A 15,359-nucleotide genomic window follows, 5' to 3' on the forward strand; every position below is an offset into this window, starting at 1 on the left:
TCAAAAGAGAATGAAGAGCCCTCTAGGTTTGTCAGATTAAAAAAAAACATAACTGTATCCAAAATCCCTGATATTGCTGACTCTGGGCCATAGAACATCTCCAAAATCCACATCAGTTCAAACTATAACATTTCTTATGTAGCCTATTAGACTATCTGGAAAATTATTGTAAACACATTGAAAAGTTAACAGTAATAGAGTAAATTCAGCAGTAACAATTATTGGGATATAAAACTGAGAAAGTGAAAATATGGGGGGGGGGGGGAATTAGATTATGTAATGGAAAAGAAAATATTGAAATGAACCATGGGGAATGAGAAGGGAAGCCGAAACCAAGTGTGTGTTTTACATTTGGATTATTGTTAATTGCTTCAATTGTAAAAATGAAATTTGTTTTAAAAAAGTAAATGAGACGTTTTCAAGGGTGCAATCTGATTAAAGCATGAAGAAAAAATAAATGAGTGGAAGAGTGGAAGAGTTAAGACAGTAGACTAAGCTGAGAGATGAGGCCGAGGCCACCTGTGAATAAAACATCATAGTACAAGGCCTTAAAACGAAGGTCTAAATAGAGTTTTAGAAGAATCAGCATGAATATTTTGTGTATGTATGAGAGAGAGTGTGTGTGTGGGGGGGTGATTTAAGGATAATGCCCAAGTTTGTAAAAAAATTGTTAAAGAGAAGAGGAAAGTGAATCATTTGAGGAAAACACAATACATTCTGCTTCTGCATATTAAATCTGAGATAATGATTTGATATTCAGGTAAATATAGGAGTAAGAAAGATACACAGTGGCTTATCAGTGCAACAGCGATGTTGCAATCCAGAACAAGAAACCAAAGGAAGCAAGTAAAGACCAAAGAGGAGGGAGCCAATAAATGAAACCAGGCAGGACTAGAAGAGGAAACCTGAGAAGAAAAGCCATTGGCAGAAACTATAAACCAAGATGGGAAACTTATGGCCCTCCATATGTTGTTGGACTGCTTTCACATAAGCCCTGGCCAGTCTGATCAATAATCAGGAACAATGGGAGCTGTAGTTCTGCAACATCTAGAGGGAGTTACATTGGCTGACTGTCTTAGCTATTCCTGGGACTTCTTGACAATTCTTATTCTATCGCATAAAGCCGCTGTTGCACCTGGGGCCTGTGTTGATGTTTTAATCCTGTCAAAAGTGAGAACTTTCCCTTACTGGATTGCAAACATCTTGACAGCTTGTTACATGAACATTTGGACAATTTGTGAACATTTGGTGTCTTCACACCAACTCAGTCAATTGTCACACAGACTCCACTGAACAATAAAATATCAAATGTGTAGATTTCAAACCTTGTGGTATCTGTCACCTTGCAGTTGGTAAATTAAAAACAAAACAAAATTGAAATCTGGGACTGGACATGCTATAAATATGGAAGCCCTGGCCTGTCCTGCCTGTCTCTCTCACACACAGTGAATTCTGTTGCTATGGAGCTCAAAGTTGTAAACACTCCATTAAAAGTTTTCCTTCAGAAAAATAATATCTAAACTAAAGCCACTGGGTCTTCTTGCAAATCCAAAGCGTGAAGATACCACTTATTTTGAGGAGATGAAGGCATGTGGCTGCTGTATTTGGCAGCAGCCACACAATTCCCATAATGCTGAGCTCTGGATTTGGAGTAAGACATGTAGAAAAATGAATAGTCTGAACAGTGAATCTCTGTGGATTTTAGAGAAAAGTTCTATGACTCAGAATTTTTCACTAAGAGAATATTCTGTTCTAAATTCCCACGTGTCAAATGTTACCCCCCCAAAAAAAAATCCCAAACCTGTGCCCCAAATAAAAACAAACTCAGAATGTTTCTCACTGAAATGTTATGATTCAGTTTGGGGTTTATAACATGGAGAAGAGATATTGAAAGGCAAGTGCAACCATGGAATTAAGAACAGCAAAAGCTTTCCAAAGCCTGCATGGCAAGTTAAGAAGAACAAGAAAGGCCTATGCAACAGGACAACATATGCACAATATTTTTTGCATTAAAAGCAGGAATAGCCACAGAAAGTAGCCACAACACGTTTACATTCTTTTTTCAGATACTGAATAGGATTCCCTTTTGACCAAGCAGGCTAAAATACTTGCAGTCTCCTCAAAGTATGGATTGTAATTTTCCTCTTATGTGTACCCAAACAAGCCTGTTTCACTGATCTTGTGGTTTAGAATGATTGTTCTCCATTGTCAGTTCACGGCAGAATAAAGATCTCCAGGGATTATGAGGAATTCTGACAACAGAGCCAAATGTTTGCAGAAGCCCTAACTGACATACCTCTCACTAGATATTTCTTGGACATTTAGAAATCATTTATGTATGCAGCAGCTGGTAAGTACAGAGATCTGGATAGAAGAAGTAACACGCGATTCAAAAATTCATACAATAAAGTATATAGCAGAGAACTGGCATGGGATGCAATCTGAGTTTCAAGACACACTTTGTGATACTGAACAATATGTGATGCTCTTTTTCTACAGATGAAATTATTTTGATTTTCTGGTAAGCAGCAAGTGAAAAACAAGAAAATCAGTTGTGACTCTTGCCTGCCACCACTTTACCCTTTGCTCCCTATACTATATTTGCACTAGTCTGCCACTCTGCTGTTTTCATTGGCTATTTTCCAACATTATTAAGGCAGGGGCAACGAAAGGAAAGTCAGGAAGAAAAAGGTGGGGACTCGTGTCTGCACTAAATGACTTGGAAGAGTTAAGAGAAGGCCTTGGGGGGGGGGAGGATTTCTCTGTGTGTAACAGTTTTAGTCCTTTGGTGACACAGGGGAAGAGAAAGGAGGAATTGGTAAAGAAGCAGGTGGCATTGGACAGGGGTAAAGATGACGTTTGGAGGACTGAGGAGGAATATGTAAGGTAGTGAGGAAAGTAAATGTGTGTGTGAGAGAGTGTGTGTGTGTGTGAGAGAGAGAGAGAGAGAGAGAGTGTGTTTTATGGCTCTGGAGACTGGGGAAAATAAAGCTGGGGGGGGAGAAGGAATTGGGATGGGGTGGATGTAGGTAGATGGGGCTTAAGGGTGCATTAGGAGAAATGAATATGTCAGTGTCCCTACTTTCTTGCTGTACTCAAACTTCTGCCTCTTCCATTCTTTATTTGGCTCATGAGAGAGAGAAAAGGGATGCAGAGCCATTAAATATTCCACAGTACCTTTACACAATACATTCCACTCTTGGTACCATGTGATGTCTTCAACAACAAGTTGAACATAACCTTATTTAATTTAGTGACTTAAGTGGGTTGGTAAGATAAAGGGGGGGCTAGTAGTTGCATGTGGTGGGTCGGAAGGTGAAGCTCTAGGGGGTTAACATGAGGAAGTGGGGATGTTGATGAGAATAAAGCAGGAGGGCAAATCTCCCCTAGTAACGAATACAACTGTGCTGTATGCAGTACCATTCCTGAGAATCCAACCTGAATAAAGGTAGTAATAGAAACAGATGTAAGACTTCTGCCAGACCTCGAATCCTCAAAACAAGAAGAGGCAACTGTGAGGATTTGATGGAGGACAGTGCTAGTAGACTATATTCTTGACCTAAAAAGCAAGAGAACCAAGGGGCTTAATTCCCTTCAATTCAGAGTGAGACACAAGATATAAGACACCCACAAGAGACATTTAATTTATGAGAAAAATGAGTCGTGAGTGTCTGAAAACCACATCAAAGGGGGGTGGGAGGAATCAATGCTTGACCATCAACCCAGATGTTCTAGGTATAAAAAAAGACACTAAAACTATTATGAACAGTATTACACACTTAGGGATCCATTTTGAGAAAGAAGAAAGTCACACACTAAGTTCTTACAATAACCACTTTTACACATCGATCCATGATTAATGTCCTCTCTAGTTCAATTTCTATAGCAAAAAACTGAACCCTCATTATCCTTTCTAAGAGCTTCTTTCATTGCTGCAAGAGTACAGTATTGCACATGAACTGCAAAATATTAAAATGAAATTGAGGACACATGACCTCACAACACAAAAGCTGTGTTCTTTCAACAGTTTCCATTAAAAAGGGTCATTAATGTTTCATCTTGGTATACAGATTTGTTCCCCTACCTCTCATTTGAGCAAGTAAATGGACAGAAAATACTTCTCAGCTTGATTCATAATAGATCAAAGCTGGATAAAATAGGAAATAAAAGTCAACTTTCGGTATCCAGCAGACACATGCTGTATTTTAATCTTTGGTAAGTCTTGGTAAGACTTTTGAAAAGTCACACTATATTTTGTGTCTTCCTAAAAAATGAAGGTATACACAGAGTCAAAGAAGGTGTTGTTTAACCCCTCTTAGCAGGGACTAATATGACAAATCACAGCTCACTTCAGAGTTTCTCAACAATGAGATTACTCTTATCTAAACCAAAATCTGACAATTCATGCCCCCATTTGTCACATTACGTGATTTGTCACTATAGGGTTTGTAATTTGCTATGAATTAATATGATTAAGGACCATGCATACAGCTATAACTCAGACTTAGGATCCTGCTGGCTGTGAGATGTGTATGATTCAACTACATTTCTGTTTCTGAATTCAGAGTTATAATTCTAGATTTCCAATCATTTGTGATATTGGTAACAGGACACCAGCCGTTTGCTAAGCCATGCTGGGTGCAAACACTATGACTACATCATTCAGTACAGATCAAAACAACAACAAATCCATCCCGAGGTGGGATGGGGGACACAATATTAAGATGTAGTGAATCAACTTCCTATACAAACAATCTATCTGTAGTGAATCAAGTTCCTATACAAACAGTAGCTGTCATTGACATTCACTGGAAGGTCAAGAAAGAGGACAACTAGGAAGGGGCAGATCTACTATGAAACTAATGAAGCTTAAGCTTCAGGGCCCCTAATCCCAGAGGGACCAGAAGCAACTTTAGTCCACATCGTGGTTTTTTGTGGGGGGCTTTAAATGGGTCACATGACACAAATTGATTAATTTTTTTCTGTCTATATTTCAACAATCCCAAAGCTTGGGAACCAATAGCACAGCTGTTGTAAAGGTTGTTGTAAACAACCCCACTGAAGAAGAAAACAGTGATTACCCAGACCACATTGCTGGTTGCAAAGGGGCCCCCATAACAGTTCAATCTTCAGGGCTGCAAAAATGTTTGGAGGGAAGGACCAGCTTACCTGTTACCACTCATTCTACCAAGCATATTTCTGCAACCAGCCACTTGCAGTATTCATATGTTCTTCTAGCACAAAATAGTTACTGAAATCAATTGTTTTATTTACTCTTGGTTTATCTTAGTGGCTTTCCCCCAAGGAATAGATGTATTGTAACCTAAGCAAATAAAAGCCTTTAACTTCTGATTATCAATTTATTTGTGGTTCTTAAAAAAAATAATTTACCTGTGCAAATCCAGTAAGCAGAAAAGTTTGCATTTTGAAGTGGCTTTTATTACTATTTAGATCTGGTACAAAAACAACACTTTTTAATTGAGAACAACTTGGGTGAGGGTCCTCCCAAATAAAAGGTAAAAATGAAAATACAAGGCACTGGTAATTTACAAAAACTGTTAACTCAACCTTCTACATGGCATGAACTTAATTTACACCGATATATTTCAGACTGGTCTTTGCAATCTATAGATATTCCCAAAACAACAAAATTGGCAGTTGCATTAGATGTGTTAAAGCAGAGCGTTATGATATTACACAAAGAAGCTGTGTTATGATCTATAGCAATCGACCCTTGAAACTGCTATCAAGTTATATGGAGGAAAACACATCTCTAATCGGTAGCAATGTTTCACTACAAAGCAAGCTTAAGACTATTCTGCATGCTAGGGCAATATATACAAAGCAAGTCAGGTCATCCAAAAAGCTCTGTGAAAATGCAGTTCACAGCACAGGGAACAGTGCATCGGTTCTACAGTATCTCAGCATCTCAGATTAATCTGGCAGGTAGACAAAGTGAGGGGCTGATGAGCTCTATGTTTGTCATTACACTACAAGCCTACACACAACCTCAAGGAATATCTGTTGTCTACAGTAACTGACGCTGCTGAAAATAGAAAGCTATTGATCGCTTAACAAACTGTAGATGTGCTTGGGCGATGACCAAGAACCTTCGAGCCCGCATGTTAGAGCATACTTACATATTACTTTGGGCCAGGGTTAAGGGTTTCGTTCAAGAGAGTAACCTAAAATTGTACAGCTCCCCCCCCCCATGCTTTTAAACATCTACATGAAGCTGCTGGGAGAGATAATCAGGGGGTTTGGACTGGGTGTCCATCAATATGCAGATGATACCCAGCTCTACCTCTTTTTCAAATCAGAACCAATGAAGGCAGTGAAGGTCCTGTGTGAGTGCCTGGAGGCGGTTGGGGGATGGATGGCGGCTAATGGATTGAGGTTGAATCCTGACAAGACAGAAGTACTGTTCTTGGGGGACAGGGGGAGGGCTGGTGTGGAGGACTCCCTGGTCCTGAATGGGGTAACTGTGCCCCTGAAGGACCAGGTGCGCAGCCTGGGAGTCATTTTGGACCCACAGCTGTCCATGGAGGCGCAGGTTAATTCTGTATCCAGGGCAGCTGTTTACCAGCTCCATCTGGTACGCAGGCTGAGACCCTACCCGCCTGCAGGCTGTCTCGCCAGAGTGGTGCATGCTCTAGTTATCTCCCGCTTGGACTATTGCAATGCACTCTATGTGGGGCTACCTTTGAAGGTGACCCGGAAACTATAACTAATCCAGAATGCGGCAGCTAGACTGGTGACTGGGGGCGGCTGCCAAGACCATATAACACCGGTCTTGAAAGACCTACATTGGCTCCCAGTACATTTCCGAGCACAATTCATAGTGTTGGTGTTGACCTTTAAAGCCCTAAACGGCCTCGCCCCAGTATACCTGAAGGAGCGTCTCCACCCCCATTGTTCTGCCCAGACGCTGAGGTCCAGCGCTGAGGGTCTTCTGGCGGTTTCCTCATTGCGAGAAGCAAAGCTACAGGGAACCAGGCAGAGGGCCTTCTCGGTAGTGGTGCCCGCCCTGTGGAATGCCCTCCCATCATATGTCAAAGAGATAAACAACTACCTGACATTCAGAAGACATCTGAAGGCAGCCCTGTTCAGGGAAGTTTTTAATGTGTGACATCTTAGTGTATTTTTGGTCTTTGTTGGAAGCCACCCAGAGTGGCTGGGGAAACCCAGCCAGATGGGCGGGGTTCAAATAATAAATTATTATTATTATTATATTATAGCTGGACATCACCTCAGAAATCCTCTGCAGGATTTATTGTTCCACCTGAATAAGTGTTCTGTGAAGTGTAAAAGCTTACACACTCTCAAATACGAAATTAGCAACATGCAATCTCTCACTTCTAATGTATGACATTGTGCTCAAGGGCTGTTTTCTTAAAAAAGAGACAATGTGTTGACACAAATACTTGATGTGGGGAATGCTCAACCACTAAGCTGAATTTGTGAACGGGCCCAACAGGAAACTAGGAGCAGCTTAATATTTCTTTGTAGACTAAATATACCTTAAGGAAGTGTCTGGAATCCCAAGACTGCACTCCCATAGTTGAGAGAAATTCAACAAGGACTTGTTCTAATTATATAAAGGAGGCTAAAGCAACTACTGGGCACATAACCAGGAGACCAGAATCACAGGGAAGCTGCCTCTCAAAAGGAAAACTGTGAAGTTGAGAATGTTTTTATTTCAAACCCTCAACATCCTACTTAGGAAACAGAAACGTCTCATGCACATTGTCCCATTCCCAGCCCAGATCCTTGGGCCAGCCAAAGGTATCCTTACTCCCACCCAAGAACTAGCAAAAAAGAAGTTGATATTGGAAATAGCCCCCTTGGAAACAGCAAAAACCAAGTCTTTTATCTAAAGTAGATCTTAGTAACTGTTCGGTGTACACACCACTGAATGCATACATAGTTTTTTAATGCTCTGCTGATACACACACCATCTCTTGACCTACTTTCGTTATGACTGGATGCTGATAATGGCCAGGCATGATGCTACCAAATTATACATTCACATACGAGCACTAATAAAATGCTTCTACTTACCAAAAGATGCACCTATCCTTTCCTATATAACATTTTCAAATTGTTTCCTCCCCACTTCCTTGTTCTTTGTTAAAAACAATCAAGCTTTATTCTCTTAGATTTCTACAATGGTTCACTGTAATGTTTGCAATGTATGCTATAGAAAGTCAGAAGATTTTACGAGCCTCCTTCTCTAGTACACCCAAGAAGTGCATCTTAGAGTTCAAATACGTCATACAACTGAGCTTTACCATCATGAAAGAAATTTCTAGCCCCTAATAAAACGCTGCAACTTCCCTTCAAATAAGAATTGCTTCACTGGGTGTAGGGAACTTTGCCCCAGATGTTGCTGAACTACCATTCCTGTCACACCACCCTAGGTTTTAAGAAGATAAGCTTGCTGCAGTCAAAACTTCTTTAAAAATTCATTTTTTAAAGTGATTTTCAAAAAGTTAGCCACTATTTGAATAAAATTATGATCTTATACTGAACTACATTCACTTAAAATTAGTCATGAAGTATAGGCTAGCGTTAAACTATGTCCAGAAATGTTAATGTCTCCATCTTGAAAGGAACTTCAAGTGTTTTGTGGTGGCAACAAAAACAACTAAGTAAAACAACATTTCAAAACACACACACACACACACACACACACACACACTTCTTCCCAAGGCTGATTATAGGTCAACATTAGTTTGACTATAACTCCTCCTGAGCAATACTGACAAGTATCTGACAGCAGGCAAATCCTGTTGAATTGAAGAGCAGCTTCTGCCCAGACCTTTTCTGTATAAAACCAAACCCCAAGCCTAATAAATAAAATGCATTCACATAATAATCCAATCGGTTGCTAGACAGGAAATATCTTTGCCCTTTAGCAAAATTACTTCTGAGAACTTCCTGACTTGCAATTGTCTTTGTAGACAGGCAAAGCAAAAAAATCTGAAAACTTCCCTGTAAGAAAAAAGCCAGTGATTACAAAAACAAGAAGTAGGAACAAATATAATATAAAATGCAGCAGATAAGTGCAGTTCTGAAGCAGACTTATCAGAAAGCTTATATTTCATATTTTATTTAAGTTGCCTGATCTTATAATGCGGCAAAGAATGTTTGTAAACTTTATAGTCAAAAGCAGCATGAATAACTTCTTGCAATATATGTGTGCAGAGAATATGTTATTTATGTAGAACAGAAAGTGCAAAATACCACTTCTCATCCTATATACAGAACATTTGTGCCAAGGTAGATTTTAAATTCATTTTACAGACACAAGAAAAGCATAAAATGCCTTAAGTGGAGAGTGCATTTGCAGACCCCCTGGTATTATTGTGTTATAGCCATGGGTCCACAGATGCAGCTGCCAACACACATCACCACACACTACTCTCCATTTCTGGCAATTGCATCTGCCCTGGTTTCCCAGCTTAAAGTTCTTTGCAAACTTCATTGAACTAGGAGGGACTGGAGACTTTTACAGTGCCAAATTTGAGAAACCAACTTTGCTCCCGTCATATCCCCTGGAATGTATAGGAAGACTCAAACGGCTTCTGCCTTCTTCTAAACCAAGAGTGAAGTGAGAGACTGTCTCTGTCCTTCCCTTAAATTATCTGCACACACTAGTGATATAGGATAAGGGGGGAGAGAGAATCTATTGTATATTGAGCCAAATCAATGTTTGTATTTTCTTGTTTATAACCTGTACATTGTTAGAAACAACATTTAAGGAACAGGAAACTGGATATTTAGTCTTAATGGTTAAAAATATATATATTTAAAATACAAAGATTCTAAACCCTTATTTTACAGTGGTACCTCGGGTTACAGATGCTTCAGGTTACAGACACCCCAGGTTACAGACTCCGCTAACCCAGAAATAGAGCTCGGGTTAAGAACTTTGCTTCAGGATGAGAACAGAAATCGCACAGTGGTGGCGCGGCGGCAGCGGGAGGCCCCATTAGCTAAAGTGGTACCTCAGGTTAAGAACAGTTTTAGGTTAAGAACAGACCTCCAGAAGTTCTTAACCCGAGGTACCACTGTATTTAGAATTCACTCAAATTATTTCTAAGAGAACATTTTCCTCCCTTTGGATGAAATGCACAAACAGGCTGTTTAATGCAGTGTCTACAACACTGCATTTGAGTGTCAGAAACCCATCTTCACATCCTCCACTCAGGGACAAAGCTGGGTGGCTCAGGGTCAATTATCAGCTGTCAGCTTAATCTCCTTCTCAGGTTTGTTGTACAGCTTAAAACACTGGTGTAAGATTCTTTGGAGAAAGGGTGGGTGGGATATACATGCAACACACACAGGTGTACCCTGACAAGGGGCAGTTGACTAGCCACAATCCTGAGAAAAACAGCTGGGGTGAAAAAGAGTGGATGAAATGAAACATCAACAGCATTAACAGCTTAGGCAGATATACCTTAATAGTCTAGCTGTCAATACTATTAGTCTACCATAATAGCCCTCAGCAGTCAACCCTTCCCTCCTTCCATGGAGAGAAATTTCATTTCAATGATCCTGAATCTTTCCAATTACAGTGGTACCTCTGGATGTGAACGGGATCCGTTCCGGAGACCCGTTCGCATCCTGAAGAGAACGCAACCCACATCTGTGGGTCACAATTCGCCGCTTCTGCACATGCGCGTGACATCATTTTGAGCGTCTGTAACACATTCCGTCACTTCTGGGTCGCAGCGCAGCACAACCCGAAAACGCTCAGCCTGAAGCAACTTTAACCCGAGGTATGACTGTAGTGGGGGACATGGGTGGCGCTGTGGGTTAAACCACAGAGCCTAGGACTTGCCGATCAGAAGGTCAGCGGTTCGAATCCCCGCAATGGGGTGAGCTCCCATTGCTCGGTCCCTGCTCCTGCCCACCTAGCAGTTTGAAAGCACTTCAAAGTGCAAGTAGATAAATAGGTACTGCTCCGGCAGGAAGGTAAACGGCGTTTCTGTGCACTGCTCTGGTTCGCCATAATCAGCTTAGTCATGCTGGCCACATGACCTGGAAGCTGCACGCCGGCTCCCTCGGCCAATAAAGCAAGATGAGCTCCGCAACCCCAGAGTCGGTCACGACTGGACCTAATGGTCAGGGGTCTGTTTACCTTCACCTTTTTATGACTGTAGTGGCAAATCTGTAAATGATTTCTGCTTGCACTACTTAGGCCTGACCTGGTGATAACAAAATAAATTATGCAATGAATGAACTGCAACCCAGGACAGAGAAAGATGTGGCAAGGGAACACCTATCTACTTTACGTGAATTCAAATCTCCAGGGCTTGATTTTTTATTTATTGAATTTATATACCACCCTATACCCAGAGGTCTCAGGGCGGTTCACAGAAAAGACCACATAAAGTTGGTAAAAAATACTTCTAACCACTGGGCATCCAGAAGCAGTGCTGGAGCAAGGAATGCTCCTAAGCTCCAAAACTACAAAGCTGACCTGACCCCATTTCAGAGACACAAATCACCCACACATTTGATAAGCACATGCTACATTCACCCACAAAACAAAGCAATTGACTCTTAAGGACACCTTGTTCTAATCTATTCAAAAACACCCTGCTCTCTTTATCACATCTCAATGGTAAGCTGCTGCAAAAATGGGATCAACTGGCATTGTACAATGAAGAACAAAATTCAGAAGGTGGTGGCTATAATTCTGCTGTTAGATTTCAAAAGCTGATAATGAATCTATTCTAATTTAAAGGACAAATAAAAATGGACAGCCCAACACCCTTCAATGGCAAGCTCTAAAAATAGCAGTGATCATGAAAATAAATCAGAGAGCAGATTGAAAATGACAAGTAGTGGCTGAAAGCAATATTGTTTTATGGGTGATTTTTGTACTTTAACATTTAACTGATTCCCAGAGTATGTTATTATTGGGCAGCATATAAGCCTGATTGACAGTGAAATGAATGAAGCAAGTATCCAACAAAGGAGCCAAGCCTTTTTTGATTTGTAATTGAGAGTGCTTGCTTCTTTCTCAAGTCACAATTCAAAAAGTAGTGACAGCAGACTTTTAGCTGGTGCACACAAAATGCCAAAATGACAGAAGTTCGTTTTTTAAAAAAGTTGGAATAAAGATTGTTTTCCTTCATCCCGTTAAAAAAATAACCCAACATCCCCACTCTAGAAACTCTACTTGGGTGCTTCAAAAATGAGCGGAAACTGTGTTTATGACAGCCATCAATTTCAATGTTTTGCCAGCACTCATTTATTCTGATGATTTTTTACTATAAAGTAGGAACTGTGGTAGGAAAACATCTGCTTTCCTATACAAAGAAACCAGAATTCAAAGCAGAATGTAGGGCGAAAGATGTGCTCAGATATTTTATCAAAGTTGTCTGCACACTTTGGTGTAGATTCCATCTCTCAAAGTGTTGACTGGGTTAAGATCCTTATTCTCTTCTTAACTTAAAGGCTACCTGGTAATAAAACCAGCCTTCCCACCATTTCTACAGGAAATGGAAAAAAACCCCACTTTATTGATTAAGGACTTATTCCTGGCACATTTCAAAAGGAACATGATGTCAAGTTCAATGGCTGAACACCTTTTGAGCCAACATTCTATCATTCTTTTGATACAACATCATTCTGACTCCTCTTTATGCTTGTGTGTTTTTAATTTCACATACCACAAGAACCATCAGTTTAGGAATTGGAAAGAAGGGAATAAACTACTAAACAGACATACACACAGAGTTTAGAAACTCAAACACCAGTAAGCCAATAAACAAAACCTTCTGTGCCATCCGGGTTTCTGGGATGCCTTGACATATGGAACATATTTGAATGATGGCAACATCACCTTGGTCAACTTGATGCCTGTAAGAGTTCTGGAACAACAGCCACTGTCTTAACAGGAAAGCTTGCCACAGAGTCCAGAAGTTGACACTGAAGAGGGTGCATAGCTGCCACCAAAAGCAACAACCTTTTGTTTCTTTCATCTCTTTTCTCTGGTAATGTCTACTAATAAACTTTTGAATTTCTCCACCCTGTCTCAAGGAAGCAATGCAAGGATAAGGAAAACTCACAATACACTGATGTCATGTCAATGTTTTTTACAATGTAGACCTTATCAGGGGACAAAGGAGGAGGCCTCTGATGACAGCTGCAGGTGTTCTAAAACATTTAGTTACTGCCAGAGTCTGGAGTGGAGGATTCTGTCTGTGCAGAAAGGAAGCTCAAGTGTGGTGAGGAACTTTTGCTGAACTATGTTGCCAGACACAACAGAGCCTAGGGAAATGACTGGTTTTTTTAACCACAACAGAAGTCTGCTGCTACTCATGTGAGAAATCAGCTGTAAGAGATTAGGAACAATTCCTAGTAGAACTGGACCATTCCTCTGAGATTTAGGATTAGGCATTTCATTGAAATGTTGACAATGCACAAACAGCAAAGAGACGGGCACACAGTTAGCTGGTGAAGAACTGCGCCAAAAGCACTTTTCCAGTTTTAGCTAAATAGGAAATCCTCTCTCTGATTCTGGGAGCAAACGAAACTAGGAAACACCCCTGTGTAGCCAACACAAAACACAAGACATGTGCACAAATGAGCAAGCTGGAGTGTAAAGACATAAAAAAAACCCCTAGATCCAAAGCCACCCAACTTATTCAGAATAATAGAAGGTAAATTAACAAACCCCAAACATATTGAACGTATGTACATTTCTCTTCAGAGTTTGAAAATATAAAGCACATAGCTTGTGGTTACAGTAGTATTAAACATTATTGAATCAACAAACTTTATTCCTAATAAGCAGAACAGTGGGTCAGCAGAGAGGAAATACTGACATATAAATCAGGATTGTACTCACAGTGAGTTTGGCCTGTTGGGTTTAATAACTTCTAAGTCAGGGTCACTGGAGTTCATGTTAGACTGAGGAGTGCTGTTGGAATGGAGGAAACTGTTGATGTTTGATGATGTGACTGATTCCAGGCTGGAGTTGATGATACTGTTCCTGTTCTCCTCTGGAAGAAAAAGAACAAAATAATGAACGATAGAGATACATGTACTAAAATTCATTAAGCTATTGAGGGAGGGGGGAGGGGGAGAGGGAGGGAGGGAGAGAGAATGCATTTGTCATATTTTTTGTATGGAGAGAGGATTTTTTGTACCAGTTAGCATCAGAAGATGATTCATATCCTATGCCCAAAAATTCTAATTCTGCAGTAAAGAGGTTCCATTACTGTTCATACCTCTATGGCTATTCAGCTAAAGCTCAGATTTATGCTCAAAATATTTTCTTCTTTTGTCTGCTTCAGGGGCTAATTTTTTGTCCCTTCTGACATGACTATGCCTCTTGATGTGGGGACAGGTGCATATCTGCATGCGAAATTATTAAGTATAATACAGAACTGACAGTAGTGAGCTCAGCATAAATCCACATGACTACTTCCCAGGGCTTTTGTTCAGCCGGAACTCAGTTCTGGCACTCTCAGGTGGGGGCCATTGCCATTAGAAGAGAACAAGGGAGACATTTGTGGTGAGTTCCGGCACCAATTTTTCTAGTAAAATATCACTGCTGTTTCCTAGTACATTTTGAAAACCCAATAATATATTCTCATGCAGTGAAGAGGTTAAATATTTGTCTTCATAACCATAATGGAGAACAGGCATCAGACCTCTTTTTCTTAATAACTTTATTTGAGTTCTATTAATCAATATGATCTGTTTTTAATTTCAATTTCTCAATAAGGGATTTGTAGTTGAATAACCAAGATTAAGACTTTCTATCAGACAGTTGTTTCTTTTTATGTTATTTTTTAAGATGGGAAGTATATGAATTTCTTACGTAAATGTTACCACAAATCTTAACTACATGTTCTAAAAACTGTCTTTTACCACTACAATCACAAGCAATATCAGATCTGAAAGAACTATGCTTTCCTCAACTGCTTCAGTGCCATTTTGATGCATTAAGTATCATACAAATAGAAAACAGCTATTCCTCAGGATTCCTTGCAACTCCAATGTTTCTTAAGATTTCTTAGGTAATTCCTTCCTAAGATCATCCACATACCACAGAGAATCTCCAACAGAAAATGTTCTTGGCTTTCTGCTGCAAATCACAGTTCTATGTTTAGGGCCAATATCATAATTTTTCTGGAGTTAATGCAGCTGTGTGTCTGCTTTCTATGGCCTGTCACTTAAATGAAATTCACATTACAAGAAACAGTTGACTCCCAAGTAATGGGTATCTCTGCCATGAAAGCATGGTCTCTCTCTACAAAATGTAACTATATGACTATGACATCCACACTATCCTTTGAGAAGATTCTTCCAAGATGAGCGAGTACTTGATTCTA

At 40.1% G+C, this 15,359-nt stretch overlaps 1 protein-coding gene across 11 annotated transcripts in view; it reads right to left on the reverse strand.

The window, feature by feature from the left end:
* The window catches only part of ARHGAP26 (Rho GTPase activating protein 26), a 211,261-nt gene that overhangs the window by 29,671 nt on the left and 166,231 nt on the right, over positions 1–15,359 (reverse strand). For all 11 annotated transcript variants that reach the window (XM_082213473.1, XM_082213467.1, XM_082213470.1 and 8 more), the window contains one exon: positions 13,868–14,021. In XM_082213473.1, coding sequence (XP_082069599.1) covers positions 13,868–14,021 — 154 coding nt within the window. The remainder of the gene's footprint in view (positions 1–13,867; positions 14,022–15,359) is intronic.

This window comes from Podarcis vaucheri, assembly GCF_965113315.1.
Source record: "Podarcis vaucheri genome assembly, chromosome: 2".
Taxonomy (NCBI): Eukaryota; Metazoa; Chordata; class Lepidosauria; order Squamata; family Lacertidae; genus Podarcis; species Podarcis vaucheri.